The sequence below is a fragment of the Cottoperca gobio genome, chromosome 4 (assembly GCF_900634415.1).
Source record: "Cottoperca gobio chromosome 4, fCotGob3.1, whole genome shotgun sequence".
Lineage (NCBI taxonomy): Eukaryota > Metazoa > Chordata > Actinopteri > Perciformes > Bovichtidae > Cottoperca > Cottoperca gobio.
This window is the reverse complement of record NC_041358.1, coordinates 25,280,511-25,306,202: the sequence shown is the minus strand read 5'-3', so window position 1 is coordinate 25,306,202 and position 25,692 is coordinate 25,280,511. Positions and strand designations below refer to the sequence as shown.

At 45.1% G+C, this 25,692-nt stretch overlaps 1 protein-coding gene across 1 annotated transcript in view; it reads right to left on the bottom strand.

The window, feature by feature from the left end:
* cpamd8 (C3 and PZP like alpha-2-macroglobulin domain containing 8) overlaps positions 1 to 25,692 on the bottom strand; it is a 38,854-nt gene that overhangs the window by 12,129 nt on the left and 1,033 nt on the right. The window contains exons 2-35 of the mRNA XM_029430314.1: positions 23,965 to 24,116; positions 23,476 to 23,498; positions 22,684 to 22,849; positions 22,342 to 22,394; positions 21,795 to 21,812; positions 21,276 to 21,330; positions 20,997 to 21,110; positions 20,695 to 20,779; positions 20,363 to 20,471; positions 19,929 to 20,156; positions 19,172 to 19,342; positions 18,947 to 19,075; positions 18,498 to 18,696; positions 18,181 to 18,359; positions 16,803 to 16,952; positions 16,559 to 16,720; positions 16,293 to 16,435; positions 15,644 to 15,706; positions 14,454 to 14,685; positions 12,352 to 12,505; positions 10,774 to 10,904; positions 10,605 to 10,656; positions 10,149 to 10,447; positions 9,043 to 9,111; positions 8,806 to 8,962; positions 8,500 to 8,676; positions 7,585 to 7,666; positions 4,029 to 4,185; positions 3,834 to 3,908; positions 2,221 to 2,386; positions 1,682 to 1,768; positions 1,410 to 1,546; positions 1,116 to 1,271; positions 128 to 190 (exon numbers count right to left, since the gene is read on the bottom strand). Coding sequence (XP_029286174.1) covers positions 128 to 190; positions 1,116 to 1,271; positions 1,410 to 1,546; positions 1,682 to 1,768; positions 2,221 to 2,386; positions 3,834 to 3,908; positions 4,029 to 4,185; positions 7,585 to 7,666; positions 8,500 to 8,676; positions 8,806 to 8,962; positions 9,043 to 9,111; positions 10,149 to 10,447; positions 10,605 to 10,656; positions 10,774 to 10,904; positions 12,352 to 12,505; positions 14,454 to 14,685; positions 15,644 to 15,706; positions 16,293 to 16,435; positions 16,559 to 16,720; positions 16,803 to 16,952; positions 18,181 to 18,359; positions 18,498 to 18,696; positions 18,947 to 19,075; positions 19,172 to 19,342; positions 19,929 to 20,156; positions 20,363 to 20,471; positions 20,695 to 20,779; positions 20,997 to 21,110; positions 21,276 to 21,330; positions 21,795 to 21,812; positions 22,342 to 22,394; positions 22,684 to 22,849; positions 23,476 to 23,498; positions 23,965 to 24,116 — 4,393 coding nt within the window. The remainder of the gene's footprint in view (positions 1 to 127; positions 191 to 1,115; positions 1,272 to 1,409; positions 1,547 to 1,681; positions 1,769 to 2,220; positions 2,387 to 3,833; positions 3,909 to 4,028; positions 4,186 to 7,584; positions 7,667 to 8,499; positions 8,677 to 8,805; positions 8,963 to 9,042; positions 9,112 to 10,148; positions 10,448 to 10,604; positions 10,657 to 10,773; positions 10,905 to 12,351; positions 12,506 to 14,453; positions 14,686 to 15,643; positions 15,707 to 16,292; positions 16,436 to 16,558; positions 16,721 to 16,802; positions 16,953 to 18,180; positions 18,360 to 18,497; positions 18,697 to 18,946; positions 19,076 to 19,171; positions 19,343 to 19,928; positions 20,157 to 20,362; positions 20,472 to 20,694; positions 20,780 to 20,996; positions 21,111 to 21,275; positions 21,331 to 21,794; positions 21,813 to 22,341; positions 22,395 to 22,683; positions 22,850 to 23,475; positions 23,499 to 23,964; positions 24,117 to 25,692) is intronic.

The window sequence follows — 25,692 nt, the reverse complement described above, 5'->3', positions numbered from 1 at the left end:
CAGTTCCCTTTTGGACAATGTCCAAGACTGCAAAATGTGTGTGTGAGCTTGTGTTGTGTGTGTGTGTGTGTGTGTGTGTGTGTGTGTGTGTGTGTGTGTGTGTGTGTGTGAGAGAGTGCTACAATACCTGCATGAGACAGCAGCCCTCTCCTTTAGCGCTGACAAAAAGGCCTGTGGGGATACTGGGGATCTGAAAAAAAAAAAAGAGCGACAGAAGAAAGAGGAGAAACAAAGAGTCAGAGGGGGCAGGGAGAGGTGAATGAGTCATTTATCAAGTGAATGAATGCTGTAGGCTGCTGCACTGCGACTAGTGCTTCCCTGGCTACTAACCAGCAGGCCTTAATTGCCCCCAATTAAGCTGACACCACTAATCACAGCAGAGAAACATGCCCGGCAGAGAGAACATACTGCACTCTCACCTGAACCACTCTGGCTGTCTGATGGATCCCTTTTACACACACACACACACACACACACACACACACACACACACACACACACACAGACACACACACACAGACACACACACACACACACACACAGACACACACACCCACACACACAGACACACACACACACACACACACACACAGACACATACAGACACACACACCCACACACACAGTGCTGACCTGACGCCACAGTTCCCTGGCCAAGGCGGTGCGTGCCCACACTGTCAAGTTTGTAATGTGTGGGCACGCAGGCCAATAAAACAGGGTTATAAAATCAACAGAGCAACAAGGTGCTTCTGGGAAATCCAGTCCAGTTAAGCCGGGTTTGGTTTGGCAGAGTGAAAGGGTCCTGGCTACTGAACAGCCGGACATAGAAACAGAGATTAATGTTAAAGGCCAGAATGTGGCTCTGGTACATAGTTGCTCATCAATCACTGTAATAAAGAGGTGGAAGGTTTCTCCTCTGCTTTAAAGCGCTGGAGCTTCTCTGAAGTGCTGGAAATCATTAGTGGAGTTAAAGATGGTGATAAAGCGCCGTCAAACTGAAGGCAGCAGCAAAGCAAATTGATTCTCGTGCCTCATCTGCACACAAAACCCCCTGAGGAGCATGCTTTCCATAAAGAAATCCTTCATGCTGTTCATTGTTTGTGTGAATGCAGTTACCTTGGCACTTTGAAGGAGCTTCTGGTTGTCCCTGTTGAGTTCAAAGGTCTCCTGGAAGTCGAGGTTTGTGGAGGCCAGTGAGATCGTGAGGTTGACCCCTCCTACGTAGGACAGGATGGCGTACTCCGACAGAGCCTGCAGAGCGACACACGTATCCTGCACGGGGGTCGAAGAAAAACCTACTTAATTATATTTTATCTTTATCGATAGCTTATTTTCAGGGACATCAGTCGGCATCAAAACAGCACAAGTGGCTGAACCTGAAGACAAGAGCAGCCAGAGAAACTGGGCTACCTGTGTGGAGGAGAAGCCACCCAAGGCGTTCCTCTGCTGGGAGAGCCATTTCACCACAGGCAGGGCAGATGCTACGTCCCCGAGGAGGGTGTAGATCAGAAGACCGTAGGCTGTCATCTCCACCTCTGCTGACACCACTGGGGACAAACGAGAATTAGATTCTGCAGGATCAGATCTGTGAGGTTGGCCAAGAAGATGACAGGAAGCAGGTACAGCTAATATCAAAAGCAATGTCTCCTCCTATATATATATATATATATATATATATATACCTGACTGAGAGAGGCCATCGCTGAAGCCCATGAAAGTGTCCTCATCTGTCATAGTGCTGCCAGTCAGACTCCAGTGCGTGAGTCCGTCTACAAAGACAAACACAGAGATAAAGACAGAGAGAGAGCAGGGAGGGCATCCTGTGTCTTATGACTCATTGTATCAATATCCTAATTGTCTGAATCTTTCAGCAACTATGCGACCAAGCCCTGTGCCTTCATTGTACTTGGGGAATACAATTACTGTGATCAAGAAAGAACATTTCTGTGTTCCACTAAACGCTGTCATGTCTGCCAAAACCTGCAGAAAGTTTGAGTCAAGAGGAAGAGAAGGAAATGGCCGAAGGAAACCGACAGTGAGATAAGGGAGGGATAGGGAGGACAGTCACTTCTGTCCTATATCTTGTGCCTGCTTTGTGCTGTTGCGAAACATGTTCTAATGGTGCATTAGTCTTGTTGTTACAGAACATCTGCTGTGCAGGTTGCTCCGCTCTGAATGAATGAGCCTCCAGTGTCTCTCACGGGGATGAGTGTGGCTGTACCTTGTGTGATGGCCATGTGGTTGAGGCGGCGCAGGGCGAGCGGGGCGTAAGGGCTGCGCAGCAGAGCCAAGGCGTACGCAGACAGGGCCGTGGTGTACGGGTCATCTGCAGAGTAGGTGTTGCTCTCCAGGAAGTCCTTGGCTTTGGCCACTGACACCTTTTCCTCCTGCACCAGACAGCACATGATAAAGAAAATCACAAATTAACACAAATGTGTGGAGGTTCTGTTTAAATGATCTCCTCTCCAGCTGGTGCTAACGTGCTGTTTAAAGCTGGAGATGTCCAAATGTTTTGGGTTTTTTGTGTTGAAACTATGCACTGAAGAAAGATGACTTCTTTTATTGTATTTTGTAATCTCTCCTGCAGCAACCTAATGTCCCGGCGTAAAAAAAACACACACACACACACACACACACATTATCCCCATCATTATCTCTTTCACCTGTTTAGAGGCTGCCCGCTCCAAACCGCCTCCTCTACTCCGCTGCAGTTATTGAATAAACATTCATTTTGGCCATTAAAAAGTTGAGAGTTGACTTTCAGCTCATGCAGATGTGACCTTCCCTCTCATCCCCGAGATGATAGGCCTCCAGAGCCACTCACTGTAATTGCAGCAGTCATCTTTTAATTAAGTGAAATTGGATGGGGGGTTGAAGGTTCTGCTTTGATGTGAAGGATACCTTTCCCGTTTTTATCAGTTGTAAAAGGACAGACTCTCAGAAGAAGCCCTTTGGGATAGATAGCAGAGGAAAAGGGGGGGGGACAGATGGATGGATGGGAGCCAGGGAGAGGAAATGCTAAATAAAGAGTCAACTATGTGGACAAAGTACAAAGTACAAAGTGCGCAGTACATGCAGAGGAGGATTTCACAAAGATTATGTTGTAACTCTTCTTTTTCCTCCTCCATGTCTTTTAGTGATCAGCACACATGCTGATGGTGTTTAATTGTTGAGGATGGTGGATTAGTAAGAGAAAGGTAAAACCAAAAACAGAGAGAGACGTATGGCAACAAGGGAAAAAGCAGGAAACGGGGAGACGGGGAGGATTGTAACCCAGGTGTCTTCCACTGTATTTAACTGTCTCTGCATGTCGGCCTAAATCTTCTGACGCAGTCCAAAACGTGATTAGATATTAGTTTAGCGGCACCGGGGCATAACAGATATGAAAAGGGCTGGCTGCCAGCACATCCATCTTCACAACGATCAGGAATGCAGCGATATGTCCACACACGACCAGCTTTTAGATTCACAGCGAGCTTCAAGTGGGACAGGAGATTAAAAGACGTTTACCCCCACTGGCATCATGAACACATGTGTACAACACTGCCTCTGCTGAAGGTGAACAGACGAGGCAAAGTGGAACATTTTACTGTTTAACAGTGACTGTCATCCACATCATCCACATTTTAGAGTAGGCTAAAGACTTTCCTTTTTGATAAAGCTTATAGTTAGGGCTGGCTCAGGCTTGCCTTGGATCAGCCCCTAGTTATGCTGCTATAGGCTTAGACTGATGATGACAAATGTGTAATTTGTGATATTGGGCTATATAAATACATTTGATTTGACCGTGATGGAGTGTCTCAGACTGCAGTGACATGTTGTTGGACTGCTAACCTCAGTGTTTATCCCCGTCTCCAAGAGAGCTGCCACCACGTACGCTGTCAGTGAGATCTTCCCATGGATCCCTCCCTGTGGACAAAAGAACACATTATTTTTTGACGTCCATAATGTTAAACTTACAACACTCTGAAGAACATGTTATCCAATGATTACTTCCATTAAATCATGATGAAAAAGACACCAGCCTACCTGCAGGTCTTTGTTGAGGATGCGTCCCATGGCGGGGAAGGAGCCGTCATCTCGCTGATGCTTGATGAGCCAGGACTTGGCTGCTTGGAGCTCCTCGGGGTCAATGAAGATGAAACCACGAGACTGAGCAAAGGACTTCAGCACGAACGCCGTCAACCTAGTGGAAGAAGAGGTGGAGGGGTGAGACAGATCAAGACGGGCGAGGGGAAGCAGATAAGAGGAGATACGTACGATCCTTTCAAACATGTGCTGACAAATCCCAAAAAAAAACTATCAAGGGTCTGACTGCAATTAGCAGAGTGAGAAGTTTCCCAACTAGTCACACACTTTCAATCTGTCAACAGGGGGGGATAGAGAGGACTGTAGATGGAGGGATGTTTAGAAGGAAAAAGGACTGGTATGTATAGACGGATCTGAGGAAATGGAAAAAAAAACTAAAGCGAGTGAGGAGGGGAGCAGAAGGGTGCGGCGGGGTTTGATCCCTGCTACAGGATGCGGCAGCTGTACTCTTGTGAATGTGAAATCTCACACAGGCCAATCAAGAATCCTTCTGCATGTATGTTGGAGATTCCCCAAAAGCATTCCACAACTTATACAAACACGGATCCCAGGGACGAAGGTTGTGAATCTGGCCGGCCTGGAGGTGCAACTGGAAGTTTATGAGCCGTGGGTTTCTTTTGTGGGCCAGGGTGGAGAAGGACCAGTGGAACCACGGAGAAAGGCCAAGGTCAGCCCCCGGGGGGGGGGGGGGGGGGGACGCGGCTGAGCTAATAAACACACTTGTCCATAAACAACAGACCTCCCGGTCGTGGTCGAAAGCTGCAGTCTTCGGCCAACAGCCCCTGACCACAGCAGACTTATAGGATGAAGCAAGCTCACCATGAAAAGACAGAAACACGAGATGGAGATGAGGAAATAAACAAACAGGTTGTGCTCCAGTTTCTAGTAGTGCTCACAGCTCATAAGTGAGAGCACAATCCAAGAAGGAGCACCAGGGGAGATGAGTAGGGGAAAACATTACTTTGCTCTCAGAAAGCGAAACACTAAATCTTCCCGGGCTGGAACCTGGATGTTAATCCTCCCCGGAGACACAGCTCGGGATGAAGCAGCAAGCCTGTTGGAATTGTTATAATGTCAAGTAATATTGTGTGACTGGTTTTAAATGTCGGGCCCCAGGGGGAAAGGTCAGTACTCTCCAGTGAGAGTGTAAATATGATTTAGTTTGGGGAAGGAAGGAAGCACTACTCACGTCCACCCTCTCCCCTCTTCCTTATTCTTCCTCCTGTTTTCTAACTTCCAAATTCCCTCTCTGAGCTGCCCTTATCCAGCTCCATACTTCAAAGGGTAGAGCTGAAGGTCAGCAGAAGACAATACGTGGGTGTGCTCCATGATAAAGCCGAGGTTGACAAGCTTAAAGGGGAATGTTATGAGCTTGACTTGGAGAAATTGCTCCCCTACTCCTGTATAAGTGGTTTTGGCTTCAACTACTGAGACGTTGCTGGTGTGTTGCTCTGGAAAGCATCCAGAGGTCTATCACTTAATTTTTTTAGATGGAACTGGATTACGTTAAAAGTGGTTTGGGTTAAGGTGTGTTAAACCAAAAGGCAAAGCTTACATGCAGAGTCAATGGAAAGACTCAAATAGACGCAAATAAGTCGTCTGCGTGAGTTAAAGCGCTTTGATTTGAGGAAAGATTTTGTCTGTGGATGACAGCTTTGTGACAAGCCTGCATGACTTAATATAATACATAAAGACTAAAGAGGGCTTTATTCTAACAATGCACACGTCTGGCTCTATATCTGAGCTACAGCAACAGAAACAAACATTGGCTCGCCAGTTTGGCGCAGGACTGGAAATAGATATCGGGTGAATCCAGACGGGATATCACTTCTTTCCATCTCTGATATTCAGCCTCACAACACCGCTGACACAAATACCACGCCAGCCTCGACATGTGGAGCCACGGACTCAGACCTGAACTGCCGCACTCTGAAAAAATAATTATAGAAGGAGGGAGCACACTTTGGAGAAATGTGTTAAAAGCATTACGTTTAGTTTAGCTGCAACTTCCTCCGTCAGCTCGAATGGAAGAGCATAAAATGAATGTTTAACTAAGTTTGTGAGGGTGTTGAAGATGAAGGTTTAAAGGGAACGTGGCAGCAGTGCTGACGTATACAAGGGGGGGGGTGTTGTGTGGATTTTATACCTCGAGGTTAAAGTTGAAATTGAGGTTATGTTTAGTTCAAAGGGCCACAGCTGAGGGAATAAATGAAAAGTCTTCACAAGTAAGGCATTAGTGTTGCACAAACCCACACCCAACCACAATATTAGTCTGTATTTCTGTATTTGCAAAACAGCAGGAAGTTTTCATTCAGCTCAACATGAAAGGAGGAGCCGGGGGGGTTAAAAACATCGCGGCCTTATCGTCGCTCGTCAGCGTCGCCCGGCCTCTGAATCACATTAAGTCAGTGAACTCTCAGCCCACTCTGTGCAGTGTTAACAGCCTTGGCACCGGAGAAGGCCAGCTCTGCACACCAGAACATTACTGCCAGCCCTTGTCATTATGTTTTAGATCCTGTCAATTTCCACTCAGATACATTTTTTTACAGGCTGGAATACATTAACACTGCATTAAGAGGTGCTTTTAAGCAGGCAGTAAATGCCCTGCTCTACTTGTGAACTCTGGAACTGAAAACAAAAGCCGGGCTTGTTTTGGATGCAAACATGTTGTTGATGGATTCATAAAGTGTCCGATGCAGGTTTACTGAAGGTTCACCATCTCAGTTGTGCCCACACAACCCACACTTGTTGCTCTGGGCGCCAAGGAAAACCGCTTGTTACATCCTCATATCCTCTCGCAGTCGTCACGGGACGAGTTCAAGGTTTCCACAGCAGCTTAAACTTACCAATTACACACAGGTAGTGAGTCATTAATGCTCCGCTTGCTCGGCCATGTCAAAAACAAAAAAAAAAAAGGTAGAGAGCCATTTGGGGAAGTGGCTCCAGACAACTTGTAACAGTGTCTCCAATCGTGGCATTAAGAGCTTGTCCGCGGGGCCGAAGCAGCATGGGTCCACTCAGTGTCACGGATATGAACTGCAAATTTAATCTTGACAGCTTTGCCTACCTCGGGGATCCAATTATGCAGTTTGTTTATGATTCTCTGTCGTTTATGTAACCTGCTGTTTCACAGCGTTAGCTCTATTAAATATCATAATACCCACCTCGGCTCATAAATCAACCGGAGGTATGCACATTATGCGTGGGCTTCAACAAGCGAGCAGTGGAGCTCCCCATTGAGAACATTGATTTCAGTTTTTATAAATATCCTGAGATGGTTCTGCCTGCCCCCGGGGAGTGTAAACCTGAAGTAAACAGTGATTTAAACACATCAACAGGAATAGATTAATTTGAGCACCGCGTACCGGGACGCTGATAAAAACTTCATTACTTTGGCGAGCAAACCTACGTCCCAGTTAAAGCTGAAGAATGTGGCTACAGCTAAGTTAGGCTGGTAGGAATTGTGTAAACTTCAACAGCTACACCTACAACTCACCACATACTGCCAGAGGAATCCCTTTCTCCGAAGGCACTGTAGGATCCATCCTGCCGTTTGTAGGTCAGTTGTCTCTGGTAGCCTGGAGAAGAAGAAAGAATGGGAGAGGTGGTGGGACTCTGCAGTGAGAATAGTTCAGGTTGTACAAACATCCATCACTGCAGATGCTTTGTGTCTTACCACTGCAACAAGCATTCAAGAGGAAACTGTATGTAACGTACCAGAGGTTAACTCATCAAAGAAGATGTAATAAGAGTTAACATATTTGAAAGTAAATTGCATTTAATGTTCTGGAAGAGTGTGAAGTAGGAGTTCTTCTTTCATCATGTGATCTCTGAAGTGCAGGCAGGAAATGAGACGTGGTGAGACTTGTTATATTTTACAGGTGGTGCAAAGAACACTTCCACGTCTGGGATGTTCCTGACCTTGAAACGCTCTTTGGTCATTAATTTGGTGTTTTTTTATGCAGCGCAAGAAAAGAAAAACAACAACATTTCATAGCACTTTATACTCTGAGAACTTAGTTGACACATTTCTTTCCTCTGCTTGGACTAATTGGAGGAAGGTCAGCAGGGTTTTGCATCTTTGGGTGAGCGTATCATCACTTATCTCACCATCTGGTGCAGAAAGGTGGAGATTATTGAAAGTAATCCTGTAACAGTAGTGCAAGATTACAGTTTGTATGATGTAAGAGCTCTTTGTACTCATCCCAGCTTCACACATCTCATCCAAACCACATTACAGTGAGTACATCAGGAAGGAAAAGACCGATCAAAGTGTACAAAACTGAAGCGAGGTAATGAGAGCATCAGAGAGTCTTTTTAAAGCTTAGTGAGGAGCTCATCTTTAACCCACTGGGATACCTTTAGCATTTAAAGTTTGCAACGTGTTATGAAAAGCTTTTGCGTTTCTCACCTTGCAGCAGGTAGTCAGTGGCTTCGTTCTCAACGTCCGAGCTGAGCTGCCTGGTCTTCTGCAGGTACTTGAGAACAAAGACGTTGGGGGCAAAGTGGATCATGTTCTGTTCCCCACATCCAAAGGGCAGCCGCAGCAGCTTGTCCAGGTTATTAAGAGTCGGCCCCATCACATCCCCTGATCCGGGTGCACACACACACACACATATAACACACAGGCTAACACACACACATATGCTAACAGGCTTTACGGCTGTGTTTCCTAGAACACAATGAATGATACATTTACACATAAAAGAAAGTTCACCAATCATAAATGCTGTGGCCCTCTCAGATCCAGGCACCATGTTGTGCGGGACCCCCAGAGTGAAGGCTTCATTGTGGTTCTCATCAGAGTCTTCTTTCCTCCAGATCTTAAACTCCCCAACTGATCCCCAGCCTGTCGAGAAGCCAATGTGACGCACCTGGATGGACAAACGAAGGATTTAAAACAATAAAGATAAATGACTGCGAGTAGTATTTAAAGGCTATAAAAGAGTCAAACCTGTCCGTGGAACTGGCCTGCCCACTGGAGGATCACTGATTCATTGGATGGATGCAAACCATGGCCCACCTTGAGAGAGAAATATGGAGCAGTGATAATGTCCTTCTGCCAAGTGTTGGTGACTCACCTCCCACACACACACACACACACACACACAGAGACCCATGTAGACTCACACTTCCTCTCTGCTACTACAGTTTCCTTGTGTAATTACATTAAAAGTCCTTGCAAAGTCCAAAGCCCCACAGATCATTCAACTCCAAAATGCCATCGTCCCCAAGAAAAATAAAATAAATCCTATTGGGCTTTAACAAGCGGGCTTTTAACTGCAGCCTTTGGTGAGTGGTGCGAGGCTAATGCTGGTGCTGGAGCGGTGTGCCAGCCACAGAGTGCCATGCGAGCACCAGGCCATGGATCACTGAGTGTCCTCAGTGACATCAGCCCGTTAAGCGTGACCTTACAGGAAGGCATGCCAGAAAAAGTGGCGCCAGTCCCTCCTAACACACAGACCCCATGGCCTGCCGAGTCTTTTTCACTCTCTTCTCTTTGTGTCGGAGCATCCGCTTATGATCCGAACGCAAATCTGTCGCACTTGTTGCTCCGCAGTCGATATGTTGCTGCCAATGTATCGCACTAAACCAAAACATGTGTTGATCCAACCCCGGACTAGGGAGGGGAGATAATTCGTTATGATACTTTATCATCTTTCAACGGAAAGGTATCGTGATGAAATCGTATAACAAGCTCATACTAACTCAAATTTCTCAGAAAAAGTAATTTGAAGATTTGCGGTTTTGTTTTTACGCCCAAGAATTCTGCTTATGGGGGGACACCCCAGTGTAGTGTAGTGTGTGTGTGTGTGTGTGTGTGTGTGTGTGTGTGTGTGTGTGTGTGTGTGTGTGTGTGTGTGTGCATCAGTGTATAACTGGACATTTTATTCATTTTTTTCTCTATGATTTCAAACTTAATTTTGCACTAAAGTTCTTAATAAAGTGAGAAAATACTCAGTACTTGTACTGTTGAACTTCCTTCTGCAGCTGGGTTAGGGTTAACCCTTAGGGTTAGGGTTAACCCTTGAACCTTCTGCAGCTCCTTTGCCTCCTCACCTGTACCACGCCTCCCTTCCAGCTGATCCAGAAGCTGCGGAACTCGTCCCAGGAGAGGATGCCTGGAGTGGCGACGCTGATCAGGGGCTCGCCCATCTTGCCCAAGGAGATCCAAGAGCGTGTGTTTTGCCTGCCCCCAAGTACGATCTCCAGCATCTCTGCACTGTCATGGGGGCTGGCAGAGAGGGCAAAATGGGCATCGTTGTGGGTCTTCACTGCCACTTGGAACTGGTTCATCTTGGCCGGCTTTTTCACATACTGATACTCATACTTGTTGGGGGTGGAAATGTGGATCCTCTCTGAGAATGTAAATATTAAAGACTTAGGTTTAGTGAAAGTATTGACATTATGCATATTTTATTTAAAGAAATGTAATTAGGGAAGTGATACAGAGGGAAATATATGATCTCCCGTCCGAAAAATGATATAATATGAGTAAAATGTATCCGCACTGACCATTGGGACAGAAGAAGACACTGTAGGTGTATTCCCTGGGAAGGCCTTCTGGCTGCAAGGACAGAGAAAAGTGGCATGTCGACATATTATCTCAACAGACTTCTAAACGTAATGTTGAATATATAAAATATATAAAGCAAGTCTTCCATATCAAGGTACACTCTCTTACCTCCACCCGGACGGCCCTGCGGACATAATCCAGGCCGATCGGGGTCCTTTTATCATCCACGTCGTTGCTCGTTTTGCCCGTCGGAAATCCATCTGAGCAGCAGCTTGGTTCACTGTAGGCAATAGCGCGGGCTGTCGGGGGAAGCAGAATGAGGTTTTCTTATTTCAAAGATGTCACGACACCATGTCAGCCTTTTGACAGAGTGTTGCCCCACGTCGGGGGAAGCCCTTTAAATGTGTCTGTCTAGAGTTACTGTTGTGACACTTCAGATAGTTTATAATTATCATTACAAAGTATTTCTCAGAGTACTTGTGACGAGTGGGCGACATTGTTTTGGCCTTTGCCAATCTAGAGGAACATCCTATATGAAGTACTTAAAACACACTATTTATGGGAGCATCTAATAAATGATATATATATATCATAATGTTGGCTAATTATCGAAGGATTTGGAAAACACCATTATCTGGATGAGGCCAAATCTCTAATGTCATTTGCAGACATCAACATACGTTACACGGGACAAACATGTCTGTAAGAGGACTCCCAGTTCTCTTGCTGGGGAGCACATTGGAAAAGTGGCCCCGTGCCAGTGGCGTCTCTTTGTGTGTGTGTACTGAGAGGGAAACACAAGGGGCCATGGGGACTAGGAGTGGGGCCATGGGGGGCCCATTGACCGTCAGTGACCTGCAAACTCATCAACATGCCACTGAGTGTCACAGCACAGCTCTGGTTGCTCCCCCACTGCTGGCCTGCTTTGTTCTCACATGCGTTGTGGAGGCGACTGTTTGTAACTGTGGGTGGGTGACCAGATCACACACGGCTCAGCCCCTTTGGCCAGCAGAGCTCTCTTAAGTCAAAGACTTGCCTTTTTGTAAGTAAGGCATCACACTGAGGGCACCGACGTCCTGGTGAAAGGCTGAGATTTTCTTTTATGTGCTATGCCACTTAAGAATTCAAATAAAGCTATGTGCATGATACAGCACAATCTAATCTGTATTGTTTACATTAGCAGCGAAGTTCTGAAGCATAACTTCAAAACAACGGCCGAGCCTGCCTCCGTTCTGATCAGGCGACAGGGATTGTAAAACATTAGAACAGTCGATCCGAAATGTTTTGCAGTAACGTAACGTAACGTCTTTAAGTAGATATAAAGTCGCTTTTTTTTGCTATTTTTATAGGAATGAATCTATTTAGTTTATCTATTATACTGACCAACAATGAAAGTGCATGCGTAGAGGAAATTCATTTCTCAAGTGTTGCAAATGGTGATGATATTTGCCCTTTGACCTTTGCCTTGCAACTGACATAACATAATGTGCATGGAGGAAGATCAAGTTAAAACCCTACAAACATATTTAAAATGATGGAATACAAAGGTTGATAGAGAAATCCAGAATCCTCATTCATTTTTGTTATTAATTAGATGCTTTCTTCCATTTTCCCCCCCATTAAAGGGTTTTTTTCGGGGGGATTTTTCCCTATTTAAAGGGTAGAGGTCGGGTGTCGTGTGCTGTACAGATTGTAAAGCCCCTTGAGGTGAATTTGTGAAATATGCTATACAAATAAAATGACTACCTGTGATGTTTGCAGACCCCAGCTCAGTGAAAGACAACACAATGGATGTAGGTGTAGCCTCTCCGGGAGCAACACACTTCTTCCTGGTAAGGTGGTGCTTTCCAGGGTGGCCGACAAACTTTATGCCTTTCGGAACTGAGACTTTAACATGAACCTGTGAGAGGAGACGAGATGAGATGAGACGAGATGAGAGGGGAGGAAGACACAAATCAGAGGCAATTGATCTCCTCTGACAGGCTACAATGACATAATTTCTGCCGGCACGCCCCTCCCTCATATAGCGTGTTCTCCTCAAAGCTCCGAAAGCGAGGGGAGAATTTTTAAATCACATTGTGAATTTTCCATGCTGACTGACTCATGCTCCTCAAGCTCCCTGAAGGATTAAGTTGCACTCATCGTCCAATTTTCACAGAGGCTCTGTAATGCAGAGGGATCTTTTAACTGTTCTTTATCCACACGCTACAAGTCATAAATAACTGAGCAGAAAATATAGGAATCACATGTTGCTGGGATGGACATCAAAGGGAGGGCTCCTCTGGTTTGTATATTCACCTAACATGACATCAGAGCAGCACACGCACAGGCCGTTTAACAGGCTCATCTGCAAACATCATGATGTCATGTGTGCGGCGCGCAGGATGGACCCATTTAAGACCAAGACAGAGCTGAGAGGCAGCGCGAAAACATACGCTCTTCTAGGCTACTCTCACAATGTCACATTACAGTTGCTTTGGACACCATCTACCTACAGTGATTCCATAACAAGCCTTGTCTCGTTCCTTCACATTGTTTCGATATCACACCGGCGCTGCTAAACGCCGCCAGACGTTGAAGAAAACTTGCTTGTTTTAGCTCATCGTCTGTGAAGCACCTGGAAGAAGTCTCCTCTGTGATCCACAGACTCCACTTCAAACCCTGAGTGTGTGCTATAGTGACAACTTTCTTATATTTGGGCTGTATGTACAACTGACTAGTCTTTCCCACTTACCTGACAGCCTCTGTTATCTTCTCATGTCATTACAACTTGCTTGAGACAACTCATTAATGTCACAAAACACCTTTTTATGACAACTTTGATTCGTGAATTTCCCTCTTTGTTGACGCTAACTCTCACTTTCCTCTCAGGAAGAGTGTAGACGTTCTTGTGTGTACTTATACCACGCAGAATCAAAAGTGTGAAAGTATGATGGAAGACCAGTAGGGTCAATATGGCCGAGAATTATTTATTATATTTATAGTTATTTTTGTTATAAAGTTCCCCAGCAGTATAGAATCAGTATGTAAACACTCCTAATGATATAATAATAATAATAATAATAATAATAATAATAATAATAATTATTATTATTATTATAATTATTATTATTATAATAATAATAAATTGTATTTGTAAAGCGTCTTTCAAAGCTAAAAGCAATCTCAAGGCGCTAAATTAATTATATAATTAATTAAGTTAATGTGAACTGGACTCGTATATCTGGAAGGAAATGCATTGTGGGTCAAGGGGAGCCGCAAGATTTATCATAACGTTTTTTATGCGTTTTCAAACAGAATAAAAAAAGATATAAATATCAAAATGACTTTGCCAAAATTATTTGAAGGGGTTCTGTGGTCTTAAATCCTTCGGGACCAATTAAAAAAATAATCAATTTGTTTAAGTTATTTCAAGTTATGACACAAGTGTGACAGGTCTGATGGTGTAAAGACAAAAACAGATAAAAAAATGTCACTTTTAGTTTAAAGGAGTGTAATGAACCACAACATCCTGCTAAAAGAGACAAAAACAAACTAACATTACCGTCTATGGTGGCAAAATAAGATGTTTAAGACCCTTCTGAGGCCTTATTTCAAGACATGCAAACCTTATTTACAAACCGTCTTTTGAAAGAAGGCTCACAGTAATGCACACAATTTGCCGATAAAGGGCTAAAGCACGAGTGTGGCCCTTTGAGCTCTATCCCTGTAAAGAAGCGGTACCCTCGTCATCTTCAGAAATATGTCTGAGATGAGATAATAATACTCTGTACAGTGTGAATGCTGGTGAGCCTTATCGCACATGCGCTGCACAACATGTTTGCTCTCCATCTCGTTCCCCAGCTCACCTCTGAACATGTTGGCAGGTAGTTGTAGACAGTGAGGGGCACTTTGGTCTGCTCCCCTCTGATCAAGCTGTAGGGCAACGTGAAGTCAACAAAGAAGGGCTTGAAGGTGCGCAGCTCCGCTCTCTTCGCTAAGCCGAGTCCCTTTTCCTCCGACAGGCCGACGGCTTCCGTCACCCATGTGGTGATCGAATCCGGCACCTCCAATCGCAGCTCGGCCTCCCCGGTCTCAGAGCTGTAAGGTGACACACGCACAACTTGTAGGCGGAGAAGGATTCCAAAAAAAATATCTTTAGCATCCTTTCATGGTTTCATACAACACCAGCAATAAAACGGCACAGACTACAAGGAAGGGCTTGATGAATGAGTCCCACCTGTGTCAACACCGACACCTGCGCTAATGTAAGTACAGCAAACACTGTAAAAGGGATCGGGGTGGGGGACAGTCAGGTGTTGACCCGATCTGTTTCTGTGGATGAAATGGACTGAGCTCATTATTGGCACTGCATATTTAATGTTGGCGTTGGCAAACTGTCGCAGGGCATAATAAACCTGAACAACTCCATGCACGCCCTTCCTTTTGATCAAAGTTTCCCAAAGAAATTTACTTTAATAAGACTTTTTAAAAGGGAAATCAGAGCTTTGGAGTTTGCAGGAAATTAGGCAGAGTTGAAGTCCCATCCAAAGGAATCAAGCGTATGGAAATCTATGGCCAGTTCATTTATATTGGCTGAAAATGAATGAAAGGAGCTGTTGAGAAAGTGACAGTCCGTTCCAAGATCGCCCAATTTAAATGAGGCACATTCACACCCAGAGGGAGGAAGTGCTGGACGCTGCGGGAGTGATGGAACTTCAGGCTTCACTCGCACCTTTCCTCTCTCTTCTCACGTCCATCTCTCCTCTTCTCGTCTACGTCCCCCTCTCCTTTCTTACCTGTATGTTGCTTCCTGTCTCATCCCCTCTTATGAATGTTTCTTTCCTTTTGTCTCCTGTCTGTTGTTGTATGTTTGCTCCTCTCTTCCCCTCTCCACTTCATTTCTCTACTCTCCTAAGTGCTTTAGATTGTGACTAAATCCCATATAAGTATAGACAATCTGGTGCACCTGATTAGCCACAGGCATGTAATACACACACACACACACACACACACACACACACACACAAGTGAAATATTTACACAAAGATTTAAATACCTGACGTTGAGGCAGTGCCACACCCAGGTCTCTGGGAAAAATGTACGCCTACGCTTCTCTGCTCTGCAACCAAAACACAAGCTGACATCAATAAAAGGTTTCAGCTGCTCACAATAAAACAACACCATAACTGGAAAAATGTATTATTCAGAATTCCACACTGACAATCTCTAAGTCACGTCATGTGTTTAATGTCCATCACGAGAAGGAGAAGTGTTCGTGACAGTCAGGAATGCAGACATAAAATATGGACAAACAACAGAACTAATTTCTTCTGTCATGTTTATCTCTTTCTTGTTACATTACTCATTTTGGAGACTTTGAGAAAAACACCGACATGTGTGTGTTACTACAACACATATCTAGAGCGCATTAAGCGATTATTGCTCGCACATGGGTTTGCTTGACTTGTTTTTAAGCGAGTGTGTGGTCCCCGTCAAAGATCACAGTAGATTTTCATCCATAACTTGTTTCTTCTGTCATGCAGCATTAAAGATAAGAGAATAAGTCATTTAAAAATCAAACACGGGGACCCTTAATGGTTACAGGGACCAGCTGAGTCTGTGCCACAGAATCGGACGAAACATTTTCACAGTGGTTAGTTGACGTCCAGAGTCGGCCTCTGCTCTCTCCATGGCAGGTCCTTTACCTGGTTGTGGGTCGAGAGTGCACGGCAGCCACTAAGGTGGAGGTGTGCGGCTGGAAGGCGGGAACGGCCTCGTCTGTGTACATGCCTCCACTCTGCCGGTGGTTTAAACTCACCATATCTGTCATCACAACCAGCCCTGTTTCCTGTGTTCAACAGAGAAATAAAACACACACACACACACACACACACACACACACACACACAGGTGACTATTTGAGTCCCTGTACCATCACTGTGGACTCTTTAACTTAAGTGTGTGTTCTCACTGAGAAGGCGAAGCGTGCGTCCTTGGTGATGTCCCAGTGCCATGGGAACACAGAGGAGCGCCTGCGTCTCTTCGACGACAGCCCGGGCCACCAGAAGTGCCCGTCGTCTTTAGGAATGCCGAAAGCATCCGAGACGTCGAAGTCTGCCAGCTGTTTGAACACCTGGCCGGAGGAAACACATTCACTTAATAAAAAGATCCAGTCACATTTGAAGACAAAATGATCATGAAATATGAGTGAACACCTTGTCTGGACTGAGCTGGAAGTCAGGCTTTAACAGATAAAGACTCTTATCCACAGCGGCCACACACACACACGAGCCCTTTTCTGCTCTGACGTGCAGGGTCACGGGGTCTCCGGGCAACGACTCATTAGCTGACAGAGAAACAGACACCTGCACACAAACCACAAAATGAACATTGCAACTAAGAGTTGGTTAGTTTAGTTCGCTGCAGCCGACACTGATAAATGACACAAACCATTAAAGTTACTGTTGATCTTCTAATGAAATAACCGACGACATGCTTCAGCACTAGTTGGCAGTGTTGCATGTTGGTTCTTAAGCAGCGACGTGTGCATCACACGCAGCAGACGGGTATCAGTGGTGCAGCGTTAAACTGGAAGATGTGGTGAAGAAGCACAAAAGGACAGAGAGTGGAAAACTACAGGCGAAGAGAGGAGGGAGGAGATGGTGAGAGTCGGCCATAAACTTTCACACATCAAAACAATTTTTTTTTAGCAGCAGCAGCGCGCAGTCACAAATTAGCCCCGTTAATCGGTTCCGCTGCCCTCCTTTCACCACTCTGTAACCTGTCATCCTCTGCTGTCACGACCCCGCTCATCTGCCTGCGGCCTGCGTGGCCTCTGTCTCATCATGCCCTCACAACCCCCTCCTCCAGCACACACGCACGCACCATGTACACACACCCACGCTCACACACACACACACACACACACTGAGTGTTGTAATGGCATACCAGGGAGCTGTAAATACTTCAGGGAGTTAACTCCACCTAATGCAGGCAGGAACTGTGGAGCTCTCCCAGGCCAACACAGCTGTTTGTTTACAGACATTACACTGTGCAGAGCGTGGATACTTGGACCCTGCTCCCAAATGTATACAGACTTTTTCCAGGTTTTTTTATTAATTATTGCACAATAAAGCTAATTCTATAATAACTAAATCACCATACATGTGTGGGAACTTACCCCAAGTTATCATGTGTGTTAATATGGAGTAATAAAGAGTTAGGGGTAAGGAGAAAGCAGGCAATACGGCCTTACACCAGACATATTAAATTAAGATTTGAACAAAGTGCAGAGGGTCCAGACATTTACATTTCCTATGTGTGACCTGTAAAGCTAGGAATTTAAACGTGAAAACATTGCACCCTTTTAACCTTAGAAGTAGGTTGTTGTTCTAATGAACACAAAGTTGCATTTTAAATCTGTTTTTTATTCAGTTTGACTCTCATAAATTCCCTGGGCTGATTGCCCGACTGATAAAAGGATGATCTTATAATAATCAACCAATGAAAACACAGATACACTTCAAATGTTAGCAGGCTATTTAAATAAAAAACACATGGATATTGAAGATACGTTTCAAGGTAATAACAAACCTGGTTCTCAAAGTCGGGCTCGATGGAGATTTGCAGACTGTCGGTGACGCCTTCGCCGTTCTCCCTCACGTAGTAGACCAGCAGACGGCTGAGAGGTGCCATGCTGTGGCTAACAGGGAAACGCAGATACGACACGCAGCTGTCCAGCTCGGCCTGGGAGGAGGAGGAGCCTGCAACGCCTGGAAGAGTGACGGCAAAGCGGGTGAGTGACGTTAAAGACATCTGTGATAAAGATGCTGGGACACTGCGTCACAGTCGTAAAGTGATGGACTGCTACTACGAGCAAACTAAAAAACTAAAACTGAAATGCTTCTTACCAGAGGCCGAAGGAGGCAGCAGGGTGGTGCGAATGTTCTTGTCAAAGGTGACTGTCGCCCGTTTCCCTCGGTGCGAGGCCGTCAGGTTGGCAGGTTGCTGGCCGGACAGGATGATGTTCCCCCTGGATGCCACCTCGTAGTGTAGGGTGAAGTTACAGGGACAGGTGGATTTGAAAGCAACTTCTGCCTCTTGGCCGACCTGTGCGCACACAAAGATGCAAATACGCTGAAATTATGATGTATTAAATACATATATATAAATAAACAAACATTTGTTTTTACTGGTTTACTTTTTTGACATTGAGACATTTCACAAACATCACACATCTGTTCACTAAGGTGATCACAGATGCGTTATAAATATACATTGACATAGTGAAAATAAATAAACCCAGGATACACAACTCATTTTTCCAACTTTGACAGTCCACATTGAAGGCAGCACTGACCTTGAGTGGAGCGCTGGGGCTCTGAATCTGGATGTGACACCTGCTGGGAGAGTACCAGCTGCTGATGGACAGGTAGCTGGGCAGGTACTGGTCTCCTACTGTCCTGTCGTCGATGGACGTCACCTTTGTCTACGCCAAAACAAATGTTTTGCTTTAAATGACCTTCTCCCTTCACCCTGTTTATATCACCTCACAGTAGAAACTGCTGCGACTACAACCACTGACCTCGAGCCAGACATACTGGGCAGCAGTAGGGATGGAGGGGATCTCAAAGGTGGCCTGGCCGTCCTTGGAGATCAGCTCGCTGGTGTAGACGTTGTCCTTGGGCGTCAGCTCTGCCTTGACACGCACCCTCACTCCATCAGCTGGGCTCCCATCGGGGTAGGTCACCTCGATCTCCAGGGAGAGAGTCAACAAAGAGTTGGTAAGGAGATACAAAAAGCAAAACAGGGTAAATATACAACCAATTCATGTATCTATAGTTACAAGCTGACAAATATTAAAGCTGTTTATGTTTTCTTTAACACCGTATGTGGTAGTACAGCAATAAATATTCCCGGGCATGAATACATCTTTGATTTACTTGTGCGTTACGAAGCATTTATACCTCTCAGGTCATCTGGGACAGGTTCACTGTCCCCTGGAAAACCCAGCGAAGAGAAGCACCTTTTAGTTTCTGTGCTCCCCAGCTGTGGAACTAGTTGCTGAGGTCTGCTGAAACTGTCAGCTCATTTGAATCAGGGCGTAAAACTTTATTGTTTACTTTTTTAAATGCAATTTCTTTCCAATCTTTAACTACTTCTTTTGCTTGTTCTCGCTTTTTGTTTTATTGTCTTTTAAACGTAATGTTTGATATATTTCATATGTTTCGAAGCCCCTGTAAAGCACTTTGAATGGCCTTGTGTAAATAAAAATGCCTCGCCTTTCCTACACACGGCAGTTGTGCGTGGAGAGTCTCAGACGCTACGTTTCGCTGCCTCACCTTCCCCTTGTAAGGCAGACCAGGCTTGAACTGCTTGCGCGTGTCCTTGGAGTACTTGATGTCGATGAGCTGTTTGTGGACGGGTGTTGAATCGTCAAACGTGGTTTGCCTGCTCCCGTCTACGCTGGTCACTGACGCCCAGATGCTCACGGTGCCCCTGAAGTGATCGGCTACCTCCACGGGCATCATGTCTTTGACACACAGGCTGAAGTTTGCAGAGCCTTTGATCTGAGAAGAGGAGAGGAGCGATCTGGTGTGGAACATAATTCTAGTCCCAGAGTTTAACTCACCCATAATAATCATTATAATGTACTGTATGATAATAATACATTCAGACAGCACACGTAACAAGGTGTTTCAACACCAGCCTTCAATGTGTTTGCATTTATAAACAGTATGAAGATATCTGTTGACAGGGGAAGAAATAAACTGACCTCCATGTTTTTGATGACAGGATGTCCCATCTCATGACGGTAGTAGCCCACTCCATTCACTGTCATGTTCACCGTCAACTTCCCCGTCACTGGTTTCCCAAAGGTGTACCTGCACAACGTTGACATGTCAGATCTCTGCGTCTCCAAGGCAGCCGAGGTCAGTGACACCAGAGACTAAAGCTCAATATGATCACTCATCATCTTTCTATGGAAGCGTGATGAACATACAGATGTCGTGATACACAATTATATATAGAAAATAGATAATAAATAGATATAAAAGGACCTACAGTATGTCGCCACAGTTTGATATATTCGAGGATGAGACTTACTTGGCTCTGACAGTAGCTTGCTCGCATGAGCTCAGATCCCGGATGTAGCGTGGCGGATCAATCATCAACTCAAACTTGGGCATCACTGAGAGGCAGGAGACAGAGTATTACTTCAGTTTCATACGTTTTATGCCTCTATATTATCTGCATAAAATAACAACAGTCATTGTGCGTCTCTAAAGAAGTCAAGCCTGAAACAGTAAATGGACTTTTTAAAGTTTCATTTACGCCACAAAGAAAAAAAGGACCAAAAAGGGCAATCTCCTCTAAAATATGACTCTCTGGTGCATTCAGGGTCTCACCATATTTCTGCACTTCAAACGACTTGTTATAGGTGTGGCCCTGCACCTCCACGAAGACAAACCACTCTCCAAACACAGGCTGGTCAGACAGAGGGAAGCTCATGTTCACGACGCCTACAGGACACAGAAATGCAGTCAACACCTTCAACGCCTGCGTGCTTCATTAACCACACGTGTCCCAAAACAGTAGAAACTTCATCACTTTAGTAAAAAAAACATTACAAAATCTATAGGCTGCTGCAATGACGGTGCAAATGCATTACAGAAGACGTGGCTCACCACAGCAGATAGATTTGAGACTTTTCCACTGGACCATCCTGGATCCTCTCGGATCCTGACAGCAGAAAGGAGAAGTTCAGACATGGCTCGTGTCTCAGACCACAAAAAAATACTTTTTACAACTTTTCCTCGGGTGCGGTAAGAGAGCAGTAAAAGAAGAAACATCTATGTGTTTGTCGGTAGCTAGAAGTCATGCACGGGCTTCCCTAAGCTTCTTGTGAAGCAGCAGCTTGTTATTTGCCCTACAAAAAACTCTGGGAAGAGAGACAATAAATGAGTGAGGTCAGTAAGTGCGGGAGAGGGAGACACAGAGTGTGTGTGTGGGGGGGGGGACTGATAAAGACAGAACCAAGAGCCGAGAGGAGAAGAGGTTCCTTTCATGTTGTTTATCCTCGTACTGTTCCAAAGAGCACCCTGTTATCTAGGTGAGCTGCCCTGACTTCTGCTCTGTAATCTCCCACCGGGCTGGGAACTAAAATTGCCACTGTCCCCTGGGTGGTCCCGTCAGCCTCCACTCACCAAAACATACGCCTCAATCTGCAGGAAGAAAAATGAAAAGAGAGAGAAAGACAAAAACAAGACATTATGAATTAGATCCAAAGTGTAAAGAGGATCCTAAACCTCTTCTCAACTGCGTCTCCACGCTCATTCCTTATCCAACAATCATCCATCTGTGAAAGTGAGTGTTGCCCCGTACCAGCAGCAGACCTTTATAGCTGCAAACATCAATAAAGCGTCTGTCTGCACAGTCGCACAGTATATGTGGAGCCATTTCTAACATTCCAAGAGAAATGAAGAGGCAACTGTACGTTGCTCTGCACTCACGGCAGACCAGGTTTCTCCTGTTGATTCCAGCAGTTACAGATTACAGAAGTATGATCGTGCTAAATGTTATAGTTATTATAAGTGATACGGTTAAAAGGTGAATGTATCAATTGTATAATACATATTTTATCACAGATCCTACTCAATTCTTTACGTGTTTGTTTCCCTGGTTGCCATGAGACGTGTGTGTAACGTCTGCAATGTGCAACTTTATTTCCTTTAGATATAAACTTTTAATTACCTTGTCATTCACCGGCCTCAGGTCGGGGGTGACTGTGTAGACATTGATGAACACTAAAGGCAACAAAAAGAAACCATAGATTGTAAAAAATACAGCAGGTCTGCATCTTTTTTAACATGAATACATTTATGAACATTAACATTAATGTGGACCAAATTCTAAAATGGTGTTGATTGCATTCATTTGAAGGGTTAGAATGCTACATCCTAACACCTGACAGGATCACATGATCACTTCAGACTGAACGCAGCATCAGATTGTATGACTAGAGAGCGAGCCTGAACTCTCTGCCTTGCTGCGCAGTGATTAACTGAGGAACTACCAGGTGCACTATGAGGGAACCTTTATGTTTGGGTTTGTAGACGGGCTTGTCAGTCTGGATGAAGACAGCTGTGCCCTTGCTCTCCACTGTGACGGTGGTGTAGTTGTGGAAGATGTAGCCTCCCTCTGTGAGGTGACGGTTCCCCCACACCTTCAGGTGGGCCTGGCCTCTTAGCCCAGAGGGAACCTGGTGGCACACACGCACGCACACACACACACACACACACACACACACACACACGATCAGGGCTGGATTTACCAAAAGTGAATTAGGTCAATGGGGGAAGGATTGAAATGTTTACTCGCTGCACAAAATTCACCTCGATTCCAGATTTGTTATATATTTTTACGGAGCAAAAAAAGCCACAGCATAACAAAATAACTACATTTAAAACAGCAGAGGAACATGCCAAGCTATAACACAGCACACTACACATGACTGTATTTCACGAGAATGAGGGTGGAGGTTACAGGGAGGGGAGAGAGAGAGAGACAGAGGGGAAGAATCGAGTTGTGTATACTAGATTGATCTATTCCAGCCTTCGGGGGCGGCGGACCATACATGCACGTCAACAGCTGTTGCATATTATATTGAGGCTGTTACCTTATTCCCAATGAATGAGCGGAGACAGATGTTGCATTACAAATAATGTTAGTGTTGATTTGCATGTTGCCTGAGGAATGTGCACACAGCGGACAAGAGGATCTCACTACTGTGCAGCTGTCACCGCTAAGCAGCACTGTGCACTTTAAACATCTCTGGAAAGCAGCATGCGTGTTACTGAAGGACACGTTTAACACAGTCAGACTCACCTTTAGTTTGATGGTGCCTTTGTCTAAAATAGAAACAATGAGATGTTTTAATGTGGGATGTTTTTAAGAGCATTTTCATATACGTACATCTCAGTTCTCAGAAATCTGTGCAAACATGTGTGTACTACTAATAATATCCAGTAGTCGTGAGCGCTGCTCGACTGGGGTTGGGGTTAGCAGGAACTCCAGCTGCAGCCCGTCTCTGTGCCACTCTGAGGTGGAGCAAACACCATCTATTAATGCTGCTGTCAAACAAATCACACACTGTATACACCAAGTGTCTGGTGGGACGGGTGGAACTGATGCCTCCAATCAAAGATGTCTATGAAAAACCATAGCTGTGTTCTTCAGCACGTCTGCCTGTGTGATCTCTACATCCCTCTGAATCAATCACACAAAGATAGTGTCTCATAGCTCGACCTGTTGGTGCAGGTTCTCCCTCTAAAAAGGTGATGCATTGTGCCAGTGTAACCTTAGCTTTGTCCTCACCGAGCAGCGAGCCGTGGCTGTGGGCGACCGTCTGTCCCTTCACCGTCAGCTGCACCTGGACGCGTGTTTCTGCTTTTGCGCTAAAGATGGTAACGCTCACGCTCTCTTCTACGCCTGCTCGAAACACCGAGGGTGCAGCGACCAGATAACCCCTGTGAGAAGATCAGAAGATCAGGAGAGCAGACCGATAAAGAGGAGGGAGGGAGGTGAGGTGGAAGGGGAGCAGAGGACGTAAGAGTGCACAGAGGAGGAGGAAAAGCAGAGGGAGAGATGTAGGCAGGAGATAAAGTAGAGGTCAGAGAGACATGGGGAGGACATGCCGCATATGAACAATGAATTGCACTTCTACCACCAGTTATGGTGTTATCTTGGAAGAATTCCTACAGGTGAACTGAGCATAAATTCAGATTTGTTTTTCGCTTTCTCCCTGACCCACATGCACGCACACACACAACAAAACACACATACAAACAGGGACATTCCACATGGATTTGTGCAGCGAGATCAGGTTTAATTGCAATGGTTACCAGGGACACGGTACCTGTCGGCCAATGAGCTTTCTGCTCCAGTGTTCTCTTTGGGTGGTCTGGCACCTCTGACAGAACCTTGGCGTCTGTTTTGAAAAATAACGACTGAGATTCCACACAGTCGCTCTGACATTTAATTGAGGGAAGGAGCCTGTCACTGAGGTCACAGAGCAAAGGTCATTCTTTGATGCTTATCAACAGTCCGGGGGGGGAAAAAAGCCCAATTTAAGTTTTATTTGGATGAAAGAATATGACACCTGGTGCTGAGGGACTATATTACTCAGGTAAGATATAATACATTTTACTTGTAAAGCGCTTTTCTAGACACAAAGCGCCAACTTTAGGTGCTCTTGTACGCATGGTCCTGTATAACTATAACTATAAATCAGTAGAGTGGTCCTTTAGGGATTACTTCGTTTGAGAAAAGACGACCCAACCCCAATTTAACTTTGCCACCCGCATGTGGCAGACTATGTATGTATGTATGAATATCTCCTTGTTTTTTTTTTCAGTCTTCCAACTAGCAAATGGGCCCACTCACCCGCTGAAAACTTAACTGAAGATCACACAAATTAGGAGTGAGCAAAGCCTTGAGCACAAACCCAATTGCATGCCTGAGAGAGGGATCAGGTGGTTGGCATTACAGCACTACAGCATTACAGCCGGAGGCAACTGCAGTTCCTGAGAGAGAAAGTCATGAGAAAATCCCCTGGAAAATAAGGCTTCGGGAGAAGGAAGATAATACGAGGAAATTGACTCTGCGCGTTTGATCTACAGTGAGTTTAACCAGCTCTTGGATGAGCCCGGATCAGGTGGTGGAGACCTCGCTTATTTCAGTCACATGGCTCGAGGTGCTCAAGTTCTCATTGTTTTGCCCAACTTTTGTCCTCAGCTGAGAGCTGGTCAGTGCCTGAGAAGGATTTGTATTCTGTGTTGTCGGTGAAGTCTTTACCAGTTCTTTTCAGTTCAGTCACATGGTTTTATGTTCTTAGCCTTTTGCTTAATTAAGATTTAAGATCAAGCATGCATTTGTCAGCACTTTTGTTAATTCACTACATAGAGCTGCACTCAATGCCTCCCCACTGGACTACCTGGAAGACTTGTTTACAACTCTATACTATTAACACAACTCTCAAGGTCAGGATTAATCTCCCAATCAAAGACACACAAGTCAATTTTACCCATGTTGCCTTTGGGTCTG